A 14561-nucleotide genomic window follows, 5' to 3' on the forward strand; every position below is an offset into this window, starting at 1 on the left:
GGCAAAAACCAAAACTAAAACAGCGTAACGAAGCGAGAAAGTTGGAAGCTATCCCCCGTCATGAGCTACATGCAGTTTTTTGCCGTTTTTTCGCTGAAATTATAAAAAAGGACGGTCAAGAATACCAACCAGAAAGTTTGACTGTCATGCAGTGCTCGTTTGAACGTCATTTAAAAAAAACTGTGGCAGAAACTACAGTATTTTGCGAGATGGTGAATTTGCAAATTCAAGGCAACAACTTGAAGCGAGTGCAGGGTTACGGTGTGAGAGAAAAGGAGCAAGACAATTTATATAAGGAAGTCATAATCTTAACTTTCCCAACACTGCATGGTTGAAAACCCCAAAACGCAGGGGAAGACTAGTAGAAAATCACCAGCGACGAATTGTTGCAGTGATCGGAACGGAACGAGATTAGAACCCGGGAGAATGCAAGTGCAGCATTCTAATTTGGTCATTTCCCGCGTTATCCAAGTCTTTCAGTGTTTCATTAGCATTTCTTATTTCTTTTGTTTAATCTGTTGGTATGGTTTTAGTAGCAAGCCATAATTTTCATTGTACCTCACGAGAGTTGCTACATGAACCCCTTCCCCCACCCTCCGCCGCACTCACTGATAAGAGCTGTTGAGTTACTTTCACCTTGCCGTCGTGAAGATGATTTACTGAAACACTGACATTTACAACTGGAGAAACCCATTGTCATAGCAGAACCTTGGCCGGTTTTGCGGTCATCAGCTTTCCTACTTTTCTATTTTACTGCGCGCGTCTACATGTTGTCTCGAGTTCCGCGGAGAACACAAGACGGTTTTCAACGAATACAACAAACCGAATGGTGCACAGTTCGCTTCTTCTTTTAAGGCCATTCTCGTGATGTAAAAGTAGCAAAAATGATGTCTATCTTACAGGAATACAAGCTGATTCGTCCAGTTGTGTCCAAACAAGACAAAGAGAGACAAAAACGATACAAAAAAGAAAAAGAGGGGTTACTTGAACAATTCGATGAAATTGAGGTAAGCCGCTTATTGCTTCATCTATCTCAGAATATTTATCAGAATTGACGGACTCGTAGAAAAAGAATATGCGTAACGAGTTAACAGTTTAGCAACTGCTTCATTTGCTTCTGTGACCGCGATCATGATAATCAGTTGATTCCAACGTCACAAGCACCTCATTTCTGTGGTTCATGTATCAGTGTAAGTAATCCGTTGTTTATTGTTTTGTTTTTGTGTATTTGCTCAGGCAGGTTAGTATCATTATATCAGCAGCTATAGAGCTGATGTGGGCCTGTGTAATTTTTGCACTTTCACTCAAAGGCCAGCCCACAACACAGGAAACTAACGTCCCCTACTCTTTTCGAGCAATGAGTGCTTCTTTTACCTCCTAAAGAACTATTTACGACTAAATGTTGTGAGAAGGGGCCTACCGAGAAGACTTAAAGGTCTTGATGGAACATTTAATAGACTACGAGAAGTCCCTCTTTCGCCGCTTATTTAGTCGCACGCGAGGAGAGGACAAGCAAGAAATTCGAATCCAGATATCGCGCGACCGTCAGCGGTCGACTAACTAAGCGATGAAAGAGGGACTGCTCCATATCTAGTTATTTGATCCGGCCGGGGTTCAAACCCGAGGCCTCGCGCACGAAAGTCGAGTGCATTCTCCACTGAGCCATGTGGTCGTCGGTCGTTTGAAGGTTTGATTTCTTGTGCAGGAACCCGAGGGCCGTCCGAGCGAGGAGGAATCAAGCAGCTCAGAAGATGAAAGGGAATGGCGCGAGGAACTGAAGAAACAGCGAAAGGAAGCCAGAAAAAACGAGGAGAGACCAGTGCTGAGCAAACCGAAATTTTACGAACTTAAATCAGGAGAGAACTTTACAACTGTGAAATCAGCGAAATCAACAGCAGCCTTGAAGGAAAAGAAGTTAGTTTCTGTTTTAACCATATTAATGTTAAGGGCACATCTTGGTACTCGGCACCTCTCCAACATAGGAATACAGGAAGTCAACTCCGATTTTTCTGCCCTTTTGGGATTCATTTATTTATTTTCAGAATGAACGGTATATTACATTGGACTAGCCTCCCACGCAAACGTTCTTACGGGTTCGTCACGCAATGAACCCGTAAGAACGTTTGCGTGGGAGGCTAACATTGGACTTGATCGAAATGTTCAAAGTATGCCTTTGTTCGCGGTAATTTTGGCGCAAGCACTATTGGCTGGAAAATCGGATTGAACGCGATTACCATTCTGTTGTCGGAATTTCTGTTCTATGCAAAAACGAGATTTAAGTAATAGTGGTTTTTCAAATAATCAGGGAGGGGAGGGAGGCTTTGAAGCTTTGCGTCGTACCACAAATTGAACATCCACGCAATGTGTTTTCCTAATTAGGGTATCTTTGGGCAAAAGACTGAAACTAGAAGAGAACTCGGGTATGGTAAGGCCGACAGGATCAATGTCAGGTGAAAAGGAAATTACTTTCCAAGTGAAAAAGGTAGGGAAAATTTTCGCAATCAACAGGAGAATCGTGAGACATATCATTGAATAGACCATTTCCGGGTTCATGTCTGCCTCCTCTTCAAAGCGAGTCTAAGTGCGAAGTTTTTCTTGTGAAAATTAGTTTTCTTTCATATGTAAAAAGTAACTAATTACCATCACGAAAACTTCGCACTTAGACGCGCTTTGAAGAGGGGGCAGACATGAACTCAGAAATAGCCTATTAAGTGAAGTTCAATCATCCGGGTGAGTGTACAAGGCCTGTTTAGGGTGACATTGACTGACATTTCGACAACGTGAGCGGAAGTCTTCTTCTGAGCCAAGGGACTCAGAAGATGACCTCCGCTCAGGTTCCACCGTTTTGGATGATACTTGACTGTGAAGTTGACTTCCGTTCAGCTTGTTGAAACGTCAGTAAAGACGACACTCGCCTGGGGAATCGTGCTTCACTTAATTACAACAAGAGAATGCAAGGAAACATTAAGTTTCGACGGAAGACAATAGCTCAGGAGGCTCGATCTACCTCGGAATACGGCCTATCAGTTAACGGTATTACTTTTTTTAGTACGGCTACCGCTAGATGTGTGTGTGTGTGTTTTAGCGGGAAAAATGACGTCATTACGTTCCCTGCCCGATCGATGGTTTTGCATTTCGCACAAGCGAGCAATCGTTCGCGCGGCTATTTGGTTGCAGGCCAATCAGAGGCGTTGCGGTCATGAGTTCCAATCTGATTGGCCATTATTTGGTTGGAGTTGTACTCTTATAAATTTAAATAATACCGTCACCTGATTGGCCCAGGCCAAATAAGAGAGACCGACTCGTTTGGACTCTAATGGATTTCTGGTTTCGTTGTATTATCGTCTTGATTTAATTTCTCATTCTCCATCTCAAGTTATTCATAGCGCTAAGTTTTTCGGAGCGCAAACAGCTATGGCCATAGGTTAGGAGAGGTTTTGACAATAGTTTATCCAATGTAAACCAGGCTTTCGCAACTCTTTTTAACCATGAAAGGAAGATGACAAGCTGAGTGAAATTCATGCTCTCAGGAAGCGCTTAATTCCTTGCACCCTCCCCCAACAACCCTGGACAAAACTCTTGGCGCACTGTCATACAGCCCCCCTCCCCCCTTTCAATGTTGATTGGAATCCGGGAAACATTCAGAAATGCGGCAGTTTGTTTCACCAATGCTTGGGGGAGGGAGGGGTAGGGGATAATGAGGGGAATTATTATAAAATATCAGGTAAATCTTTAATTGAAGCGATGTTTGCGCTCATTGTTAAAAGTGTCCCATGACATTTTGTCCAGCATTGTATATCCGCCCCTGATAAAGCTTCGTCTAATATCGATTAAATGACGTTGGCTTTTTTAAAGAGCTGTGTTGTGTGATATCTATGAAATGCTTTCCTTTTCAGAGTTACAAAGAAATGCAAAGGAACGAAGAGGAGCGCGCGCACGTCGAGGAACGAAGGAAGCTGCGTCGTTCAGCCCGTAGCATTTTGGGTAAAGAAAAACGAGCACCAGTTTTCTGGAGAGGAAAACGCGTCAGGTGATACTGGCAAGGAAGATTTTCACGTGCCTGTCACGTGGAATGGGGTAATTTCAGATCCGGAGCCGGTGGTATTCAGATTTGCGCAAGTGTGAGACTCAAAGTTGGTTCTTCTTCTGGTCGCTTGCTAAACCAAGGAAGCTTCTTGGAGTCCACACCGTAGCAGCGCAGCATCCAAAGGGTGGCAATCTTCCGAGTTAAATCCTGTTGGATTGGCCGATGCGAAGTTCTATCGATCCATTTTCGAACCATCTCGCGGTTTTTCAAGAATCGAAACTCTGTTCCATGTTAGAGTTTACTGGTTCCATGGAGTCCAATACAAGAAACAGACAGCTTTGTAAAATACACTTTTGATGGTCTAACACGTTGTAGTATGGGTTTCCTTCGCAGGAAACATAGATCGCTTACCGGTAATTACAAAATGCCAAGCTGCGGTGTCTTAAGTCTTCAGCAATGGAGCAGTTTATTAAGAATTAATTCACTTTATGATGATTATCAAGAAATTTCTCGTCACTTTATTGACTAATCGAGACTGTGTTGTTCGAATCAGGGTTAGCGCTGATCGCGATTAATACCATGACAACCACACAACTGTTGGTATGCCTTGCAATGCTGGTGTGGCTGCTAGTCACCGTTGACAAACGTTTCTTTTGACGTTGAAATTTGTTAACTACTGGAACTAAAGAATGATGAACGTTGCTATTTGTCTTCTCCGACATCAACCTTACTTGTGTCCAGAAAAATACACGCAGAAAATATCACTCTGACCTTTTCTCCATTCCCCAGAGCATCGAAATCGTGTTTATTCCTTTTAAGATATAGTTAAAGTGCCTATCACCTTAACTCACTTTCCCGCTTTATTTATTCTCCGAAATCGTCCCTTTTGATTGAAATTTCACTTTTTAAATTAATGGCTTTGAGCGACGGGAAAAGTTGTCATACTTTGATCCATAACCGAGCAATGAAGGGGAATGGGTTGTATACCGAGTTGACGTCACAAATTAATTTGCATTGAGATAACTCTTTGAAAACAGCGATTAAAATTAATTTGTGACGTCAACACGGTATCGAACTCATTCGCCTTCATTGCTCGGTTGTTGATCAAAGTGTGACCACTTTTCCCATGTTTCAAAGCCAATAAAAAAGTGAAATTTCAATCTAAAGGTTCTAAAAAAAACCACAATGTATTTGGGACGATTTCAGAGAATAAATGAAGTGGAAAAGTGAATGGAGGTGCTAGCCACTTCATTTCTATCGAAATTGCTCTACAGAGCTTTTTCACTCACGTGACCAGCAGCCATACTGGCTTTCTGAAACAAAAGATAGTATTTGAATAAAAATAGAGTTCAATTCCCGGAGGATTAGTTTGGTACACCATCATGGCCGCCATTGCTTTGTCTTGGAACACCAACATGGCTGCCGTGACGTTATGTGAAACGCTCTGTACGTGATTTGCAATCAACCTCTAGATGCAAAGAAAAATCCCTCTGGTAGAATGTACAAATGCTTGATGAAACACAAAAGGTGACAATAACTTAAGAGATGTATTGGTAGAGTGATTTGTCGGCTAAAGCGCAAAAAGTGCAGGTTGTGTCCCTGACAGAGTCAATACCATTCACCACTCGGTGCAATAACGAAGGAGACAAGCTGGTGTGGGTTTCAGTTTGTAGACGTAGAATTTCCCACAGTTTCGGACCTTGATGTAAGTCGAGTAGGGACACCTTGAATTTGATACGCGCGCAAAACAAACTTTTCGATTGACAATGCCATCTGAGACGGATGGATGACTTCCGGTTAACCACCCTCGAAAACTGGTGTCACAGTAGCGGGCACTTCCACTGGAATAACGCGTGGCCATTGATGCAAAGAACAAAAACCTGTACCAGCCCTCTGTTAGACGATGGTCACACTTATTACCGGTTGTGCCATAATCGCTGCCATAATGTCTCGTTTGATCATCAAGCGTCGTGTGACGAAGACATTCTGGTTTATCAGTACCTGAAAAATCAACGCAAATGCTGGGTTCGTATAAGCAATTCAATCTCTATTTTATTTATTTATCAGTGAATGGTTAATAAAAACCTGTGGAAAGCTTTTCCCCTTAATCATCATAATGAGATCTGTTACATTTTAATATACGCCAGTAGACAAAGCAGTGGATGTTGAAAGCCGATGCTACTTGTACCGTAAGGAGACAGATTGAGAATCGGGCTTTGATGGCGCATTGATATTCTTGCTAATGGCTAAAAAAAAGGTTTAAAATATTTAAATGCAGTGTAGTGAAATCAGAACCAGAAGTATTTACAGCGAAGCAAGGAAATCCGCTTTATTCATCTAGCTTGTATCAAATATCCCAGTTGTAAATGCTATAGTGGAAGTGCACTTAGCTATTAAGCAAGTTTACAGGTACCCACGTTTAAATAATCTGAAAAAAGCACTTCAAATTTAACAGAAACATGATTAAGAACTTCAACTGGCTGGTAGAGTTGAATCCGGGACAACGGGAACCGGAAATAACCCAAACTAGCGGTTAGAACGGGATTTGAACCAAGGGCATGCAAACCCAACGCCCTAACCACTGAACAACGCCGCCTCTTCCCAACCAACCAAACACACGTAAGTTCATCAACCACTGTATAAGAAACTAAGGCGATTTAGGACGCTCTTTATCTGACAGACCTGACAAGCCAGACCGCGATTTGGAAGGACTAATTCTTCAACGCCTTCAAATTAACATACTTTGAGGATGATATATACTCCTCCAGAAGAATGCGAGGGATTATCATACAAGTATTCCTTCAAATATTGCAACTTATTTCTTGGTATTTACTTGAGAGAATAGAAGTTATTTTTGAGACTTAAACCCTCACATGTTGGCGGCATATCTCCGCTCCACTGTCCGCTGGGAAGACACTTCCTAACAGCTTGACCAAACATTGTATATCCTGGATGACAGAGATATCTGACATATCCCCCTGACCAATGATTCGTGCTGATAACAATTGCATTGTTTGGTTTGCCTGGATCGCCACAGTTGGGTAGAACTGAGAATAAAAATAAAACATTGATCGTAATCAAACTTGAATAACTTGTAGGGATAAAATTTATAGCCTGCTATGATTTTGGCAGGATTTATTTTGCATTCTTGCTTCGGCGACGTTTTCGCGTGGAAAGGGAGCGTTGCAGCAAGCATCCCAAGAAATTAAACAATTTAACGCTTTGACTTCCAGGAGTGATCAGAATGTAAATTCTCCTCAGAATTTCAATGAAAGGCCAGTCAGACAGGTATAGAGAAAGAAGATAATTATCAGCTTGAGAGGAGTGATCTTGATATAACAACAAATTCTCATGACTACCCTACAAAGAAACCTATTATTTAGGAGAATGAACAATTCGATCTTGGAAATTACAGGTTATTAAATTAATTAACAATTTTCTTCCCTGAATACTACCCAATCACACGAATCTTCTTGAGGTTGGCAATTGATTGGTTGCACAAAAAAGAACTTGAATTAAACCTTATGCTCTTCAATATCAGTAAAATAAAAATTCATTTAATTTTATGGGAATTCAATAACATCTTAGGAAGTACATGTTCACGAATAAATGTTATTTTAATCATTCGTTGGTTCAATGGCGCAATGATGGTAATCCATCTTCAATAACATCATTATGGTGTCATTTTCTTTCCTGTAAAGTCTATTACGTGTTTGGAATAACAATAACATCAATAACACTGTCGTTTACATTTTTTGATAGTCATTTATGGCAAGTACATGTACACTTTAAACGCACACAAATTTAATGCAACATGCCGCGAAGAAGAAATAGAATTGTCAAAGTCTCTGAGGATATTACGACAGACTACCTGTGAGTCACGGGCACATAGTGTGAGAATATGTACTTCCCAGGTTATGTAATTGTGTCCGCAATTCACAGCTATCTTCTGTGGGATCTTCAAGTCTTTGACGAGATGTTATTGAATTCCCGTAAAATAAAATGAATTTCTATTTTCGGTTAATAAAGGGCAAAGGGTGTTCTCGGTAGTGGTCGCACTCTTGGGGTCACTGTTGGAAGACACTCGCTGCTAAGCAACCAACTTACCATTCTTCTCACGAGCGCATTACACTCTTAAACCTAAAAAGTTGCAAGACGAAATGGTTGCAAAAGGTGCGAATTGATTAAAATTCGCGATAACTAACCAATCCTTGCAGCTGCAGATATTGTGTCGCCGTATTCATTGCGAACAACACATTTGTATGTTGCCTGATCCGAGGGCGCAAACTGACTAATTTCATACTCGCTGGTCACTTGGTCTGTGGTGATATTAGTGGTGGAATTTATAATGACGTTATCCTTGTACCATGTGATCTGCGGTAGAGGCGATCCTTTGGCGGAACATTTGACTCTTACCGAGTCTCTGATGTTGGAAACTGTGATTAAAGTCGCAGGTTTAGAGGTAAAAACAGGAGATTCTGAAATAACAAAACAAAAGAAGAGCTTTAGTGGTCAGGAATGTCTCATAAGACTTTAAAATTTGGCATAATATTCGGTACGGTCAAGGTTTCCTAGGGCAGGGCTTAGTTCGAAGTCTTTAAATCTAAATTTAACCTAATCAGGCTAACCTAATTTCCAGCATTTTATTGGCAATCATGGAAGGGAACTTTGACTTTATTTTTAACGTTGACTTTGTTTTAATGTTTTTTCCTCTCTACATGCTCTTATGGACCCGCTTCATTTACATCCCACGATAAGCTGGTGTACACGGAAACAGCTACGAGTATTTCTTTTCCGTGAGTCGCACTTTATTTCATTAAGGTTACATTCTATATGGAGTTTCTATGTTTCGAGCTGGTTTAAAGGGAACCTCCACTAAAATAACAAAATAACTTCAAACCACAGAAAACGTTTGTTTTGGCTTTCAAAGTGTCGTGGTTGCCCTATTGTTCTGATACAAAGAGCGATTGTTCTGGAACAATAGGGCAACACGTAACGTCACAATTATTCAAGATGGCGGCGTCCGGGAAATTTGAAAGCCAAAACAAGCGTTTTTGAAATTCATTTGTTTCGGATACGAACGCTTTCATTGGAAAAAGTTTGAATAATTTTAAATTGTTAACATTATGATCTGTGGTTTAAAGTTATTTTATTGTTTTAGCGGAGGTTCCCTTCACTACGACATTCTTATTGTGATTTCGATTTCTTCTTTAGACTTGCTTATGAACAATCATGAGATTTTGACGAGGAAAGAAGTGTAAATTTTTTTTTAAGGTTGTGCTATTCTGCAGTTAGTTATATATATATATATATATTGCGCATGCTCACTAGCTCGCTAGTTTGAGCACTCTGGCATGACTTGGATGTACCACATGTGTGGGACATCTGGGGTGGCTTTATAGCTTAACCTCCATCCTAGACAACAGCACTGCACCGATGAGGCCCAGAAGGCCGAAACAGTACTGTCTGCAGTTCTCGGCCTTTTGGCTAAGATCAAGTGTACATTGCACCCTGTACGCTTTGTCTAGGGTCTTATGAGACTAGAGTAACGCGGTTTCGGCCGCCTCTTGTTCTCTCGAGAGCGCTCTAGGCCAAATTTCGCTTGATTCGTTTTCTGTTCACGGTCTATTTTCTCAATCGTTCGACCTGGTGATGGGTTGGTGCCTTGGTTATAGTCTAGACTCCGGATCGGCGGACAGTTTTCCCTTCTCGGCTCGACGGGATCGGCTTTTGGTTTAGCTTTTATGGAACTTTGACTTCGGATCGACAATGGACACGAATTTGGACGACGATTTTGTTTACATATATACATGGATTCGAGCATTCTGGAGTGTAAAACAAACGAGGTATCTCCGGAGTGCTCTCGCCCTTTCTTGACAATGGATATTATGAAACTTTGAATTTGGCTTAACTACGGACACGAATTTGGAGAACCCTTTATAAACATGAAATCTCGTATATATCTCGGCCTTGGCCTTCAACCCGCACTTTTAGTGCTTAAAATTTTACTCAATGGATGGATCATCTTGGAACAATTGTAAACCTAGCATGGATTTTGGACAAGCAACTTTAGGATACCCTCAGTTTACCGTGTTTTGAACTGCGACTCGCTCGCCGTTTGTGCTGAAACTACGAGTTTTTCACCTGGATAACCTGTGTTTACACTTCATTCTACTTCAATTCGCCCCTGCTGAACTAGAATCAAGTTTTGAACTTCGGTTTTCACCAAGATTAATCGACGAACTCTCTCCTTTACCGCACCACGATGCTGAATTTGTTTTGGACCGCTTTGGAACATTGGACTGGACTTAAGAATATTTGGAACAGCGAACTTTGCTTTTACCGGATTGTCCTGTAAATTTTCACTGGAATGACCTAGAAATATTGTAAACCTTAGGACTGACATCGAAAAATTGTAAAACTTTAGAAAAATAAATAAGTGGTCGACAGACCACGGAAAAAAAATAAATAAATAAAATAAAAAAAGTTAGATATAGCTCTTTGGCATTACAAAGCTTTTGCTTTCATGTTCAAATTGAGCACTCTACTAGGATGAGTCATTGCCGCTAGCAATTGCGCATGCTCACTAGCTCGCTAGTTTGAGCACTCTGGCATGACTTGGATGTACCACATGTGTGGGACATCTGGGGTGGTTTTATATATAGTTTTTTAATATTGTAAAGCGCTTCAGGATACTCTGTAATGTATGCGCTATATTATATTACGATCCGTACATATTACACATAACATGAGATTTTTAGTCCATAAAACTCATTTGTACAAATCTATACGCTTTATTTTCACATGTGAAAAAGGCCTATTCAGCCAATCAGAATGGCGTACAGCTATTTCACATGTGGAAGTATAACCAATCAACGATAGCGTAAAGGCGTTTCCATGCCAATCACTCGTGCATCTCGTGCAAATCGTACTTTGTTTTTGAATTAAATTAAATTTGCATTTGGTTCTATTGTTAGTGAGTTTTTGTTTCTAATTCGCGTTCAGAAAACTATTTTAATGAAAATTCTCATGTTATGTGTAATAAACAGTTCACGACATAGAAAGTGCTTTGTACGGGGTTTTATTCACTCGTTGTTTGTGTCAAAAACCCTCACTCGCTCGTTCCTCGCTCGTTCGGGTTTTTGACACAAACGACTCGTGCATAAAACCCCGTACGCCGCACTTTCTATGACGCAAACTAAAACTTTACCGACGAACCTGCAAGGGGGCCATGTACAGGAAAGGAAGACACCCCAACCAGGATAGAATAAAAAAGATCTGATGAAAGGCATGCGAATGGCGGTCTCTTAACGTTATCATGGATGCCTGTACAGGGTTTTCAATAAAATTTGAAGTAGGCAGCTGGTTTTAAGTCTAGTGGCCGACTGCATCATCCAAGGGGCCGGCAGGCCCCTTCGTCTAGGGGGATCTGGGAGAATGCTCCCCCAGAAAATTTTGAAATATGGAAGCTCTGAAATGCAATTTCCAGCGTATTGGGCGACAATTTGAGCGCAAAGTTAAAGGAAGATTTCTTATCAACGACACAGAGTGCGCAGTTACGCGCATTTTTTTGATAATTTCCAGCGAGGAAAGATTTGGAAAACCATTTCAAAAGGAAAATTAACGATTTAAACGTTGTATAACGTTTCGACAACTTCATGTCACCATTACTACCAATTTAAAGCTGCCGTGAACGGCAAACTTTTTTGCGCGTTTTTTCAAGCGCGAATTGAAACATTTTGGTTTGTCTAAACAAACCGCAATAATTTTGTTCGGTCAACATGAGAAATCAGTTCAGTCGAACGATAAGAATAGCAGTATTCACATTAGAGGACGGGAAACTCGTCAGAAGGGTAACCCGTCTGACGAGTTTCCTGTCCTAGTGTGAATTCGCGATGAAAAAGTTATCTGACTTACCGACATGAATTCACATTAGGACGAGTTTTTAGGACTGGTTAAGATGCCGAGGTACAGGTGCGAGATGTGCGTGGTTACCTAGCCAGCAGAAAACAGAACGCGCTTGGCTGTTTCCAGTATTTCCGAAGTATGACAACACAGCGGCAAAGTTGTTTGTCTGTTTGTCAGTCCAGGATTTGTTTTTCTCCGTTTTGGAACGCTTCACCTTTTTTTTCGGCGCCATTTTGTTGTCCCAAAATGCTCTGCTTTCGTTCTAGTTCCAGTCTAATCGGCGCATTTTCTCCTAAAACTCGACCTGGAAACCCGTCTAAGTGTAAATTCGTGATGCATTTTGACGAGTTTCTCGTCTAGTCGGGAAACTCGTCGACTCAGACGGATAAGTGGACGGGTAAATTTGGACGAGTTTCTCATCTAAAACCCGTCTCGACCCGATTTCACACTAAGACGGGAAACTCGACTCTAGCGGCCAATATGTCATTTTAATCTGAGCGAACAAAAAGGCTTAACCAATGAAACTAAAAGAAGCATTTACTGTTTTGGTGGAAAACAAGTTTTGATGCAACGATTACTCAATAACAACCTGTTTTGCATAAAACGTCTTGATATGTTTGCGGACGTAACTGAACGTAATGGAAGTATCAAATCTGATAATTATTTTGAAATTGAGGTTTAAAAAAAGTACATTCAAGTCCATCAAAAATGAATTTTACTTTAGGTTCGAAGGAATCCTTCCATTAATTCAATTTAGGGGAAAAAATAGCCGACTTCTCTGAGCGAAGTAGCCGACGTTTTTGGTCGGCCGTCGGTGCTTACTGAAACCCCTGCTGTAGTTTTTCAGCCTGTCGACGGCAGATACCTGATGCAACTCTTCAAACCGCTAACTTCATTTCTATATTATGTACGACATTTCTCGTTCTTTTTCAACGGAAACTTAATCAACCAAGATCTTTAAAACAAAATACTTCATAAACACTTTAAGAACCTTCAAAACCAAGCAATTGCCCTCAAAAGACTGACGTTTCCGTGTTTTTACTCACCAACTGGTTTAACTTTAAGAAAAGTTGCGTGAATAATCATCCCATATTTGTTTGTTGCTGTACAGATATAGATTCCATCATCACCGATTGCGGTGCCGGTGATGAAAAGACTGTCTTTTCTGGAGAGAGTTCGGCCATGAGGTAATGGTGTTGCTGGTGATCTGGCCCAGTTCACCTCAGGGGTTGGGTTACCAAGAACTTTACATTGCAGCTTCGTCTCTTTGCCCAAATAACCAATCACTTGACCCGGTGGTGACTTGGGAAATCGTGGGGCACCTCACAAACAGGAAAGAAAAGAAAATTTAGACTGCTTCTTCTCATGAAGATAGAAGACTGAGAACCTTTCTTGAAAATCATAATTACGTCTTTATAAGTGTCGAATTCGTTAGACATTTTAAAAGAGAGATTAATGATAAGAGTAACTTAACTCCGGGAACTTAACGTTTCGATGATTTCATGTCATCATTATATAATATCATCTTGTAATACAAGTGCAGTCGAACCTCCCTTAGCGATCACCTCTCGTAAGCGACCACCTTTCACAAGTGACAACTTTTCCAAAATACAAAATGTTTTCAAGTTAAATTACTATAGATGGAACCTCTCGTAGGCGACCACCTCTCGTAAGCGACCACTTTTAGAGATGATTTTTTAAATTTTCATTTGTTTTTGACCTCCCGTAGGCGACCACTTGACACACAATCTGCTGAATCTCTCACGGACGGAAATTGAAAAATGTGTCGTTGCAACATATTGGTGACATCAACAGGGCGGACGCCGTAAATACACAGTCGGCGCTACCGGAAGTGTCTCTCTCAGCATTGACCCTGAGATGTTTTGCCCAGAATAAATTTGGACCAGTCTTAATATACTTGTAGCTAAGAAAAGTTATTACTATGGGTTTCGATAAGCACTGGCAAAAAGGTTAGGTCTCCGCAATTACCATATGTAAATTACCAAAAATTTAGACCCCCTGTGGTCTGACCTCTGGTAAGCGACCACCTTCCGTAAGCGACCACATATCCTTGACATTATGGGTGGTCGCTTACGGGAGGTTCGACTGTATATTGGTAGAACGTGTTGACAACATAACCCGCGCTTTGATTAGCGAAGTGCAAGTGCATTATTCTACGTTATAGCCCACCTATTAGTTTTGGCGCGGTTTTATTGACTACTTTACATTACGTGGTATAAAATCACCATTTTACTTGCGATCATTTCCGTTGAAAAGAAACAAAGACAGCGGAAAAAAGGTAGCATGAGAGTTACTACAGTTCATCTTCAAGAGTCTTTATTATTTTACATGGAAGAAAAACGAACTCGTTTTGTAGAATCAAGTGATACCGACATTAAAAAGCTGGTCGCAAATGCTCTTCCGGAGATTTCAAAAAGGTAAAAAAAAACACAATGCTGTCAACTTCTCTGAAGGTGAAGAAAGTTAAGAGTAGATTTCAAAACGCTTGCATTGTTATTTTCTTTCGCATAACTGCAGTGTACCCCTGAAAAGGTTGGATACGAGGTTGGAAAGCTTATCTTGAGACTGGATACGCGGGTACGCAGTCGTTTTCTTAGCTCCCCGT

The 14561-nt window shown here is 40.9% G+C and overlaps 1 protein-coding gene and 1 long non-coding RNA gene across 2 annotated transcripts in view; one reads left to right on the forward strand and one right to left on the reverse strand.

Annotated features, from left to right (window-relative positions):
- The first annotated feature begins 900 nt into the window (after positions 1-900).
- Positions 901-4782, forward strand: LOC138045191 (uncharacterized). The gene is made up of 4 exons (XR_011131543.1): positions 901-1007; positions 1706-1914; positions 2380-2482; positions 3897-4782. It is a non-coding gene; the product is annotated as an uncharacterized lncRNA (long non-coding RNA).
- The window catches only part of LOC138045176 (uncharacterized), a 22738-nt gene continuing 12071 nt past the window's right edge, over positions 3895-14561 (reverse strand). Inside the window, exons 7-10 of the mRNA XM_068891588.1 lie at positions 12982-13257; positions 8233-8505; positions 6901-7074; positions 3895-6028 (exon numbers count right to left, since the gene is read on the reverse strand). Of these exons, the coding sequence (XP_068747689.1) occupies positions 5646-6028; positions 6901-7074; positions 8233-8505; positions 12982-13257 (1106 nt within the window). The 3' untranslated portion in view covers positions 3895-5645. The remainder of the gene's footprint in view (positions 6029-6900; positions 7075-8232; positions 8506-12981; positions 13258-14561) is intronic.

This window comes from Montipora capricornis, chromosome 4 (genome assembly GCF_036669925.1).
Source record: "Montipora capricornis isolate CH-2021 chromosome 4, ASM3666992v2, whole genome shotgun sequence".
NCBI classification, from domain to species: domain Eukaryota; kingdom Metazoa; phylum Cnidaria; class Anthozoa; order Scleractinia; family Acroporidae; genus Montipora; species Montipora capricornis.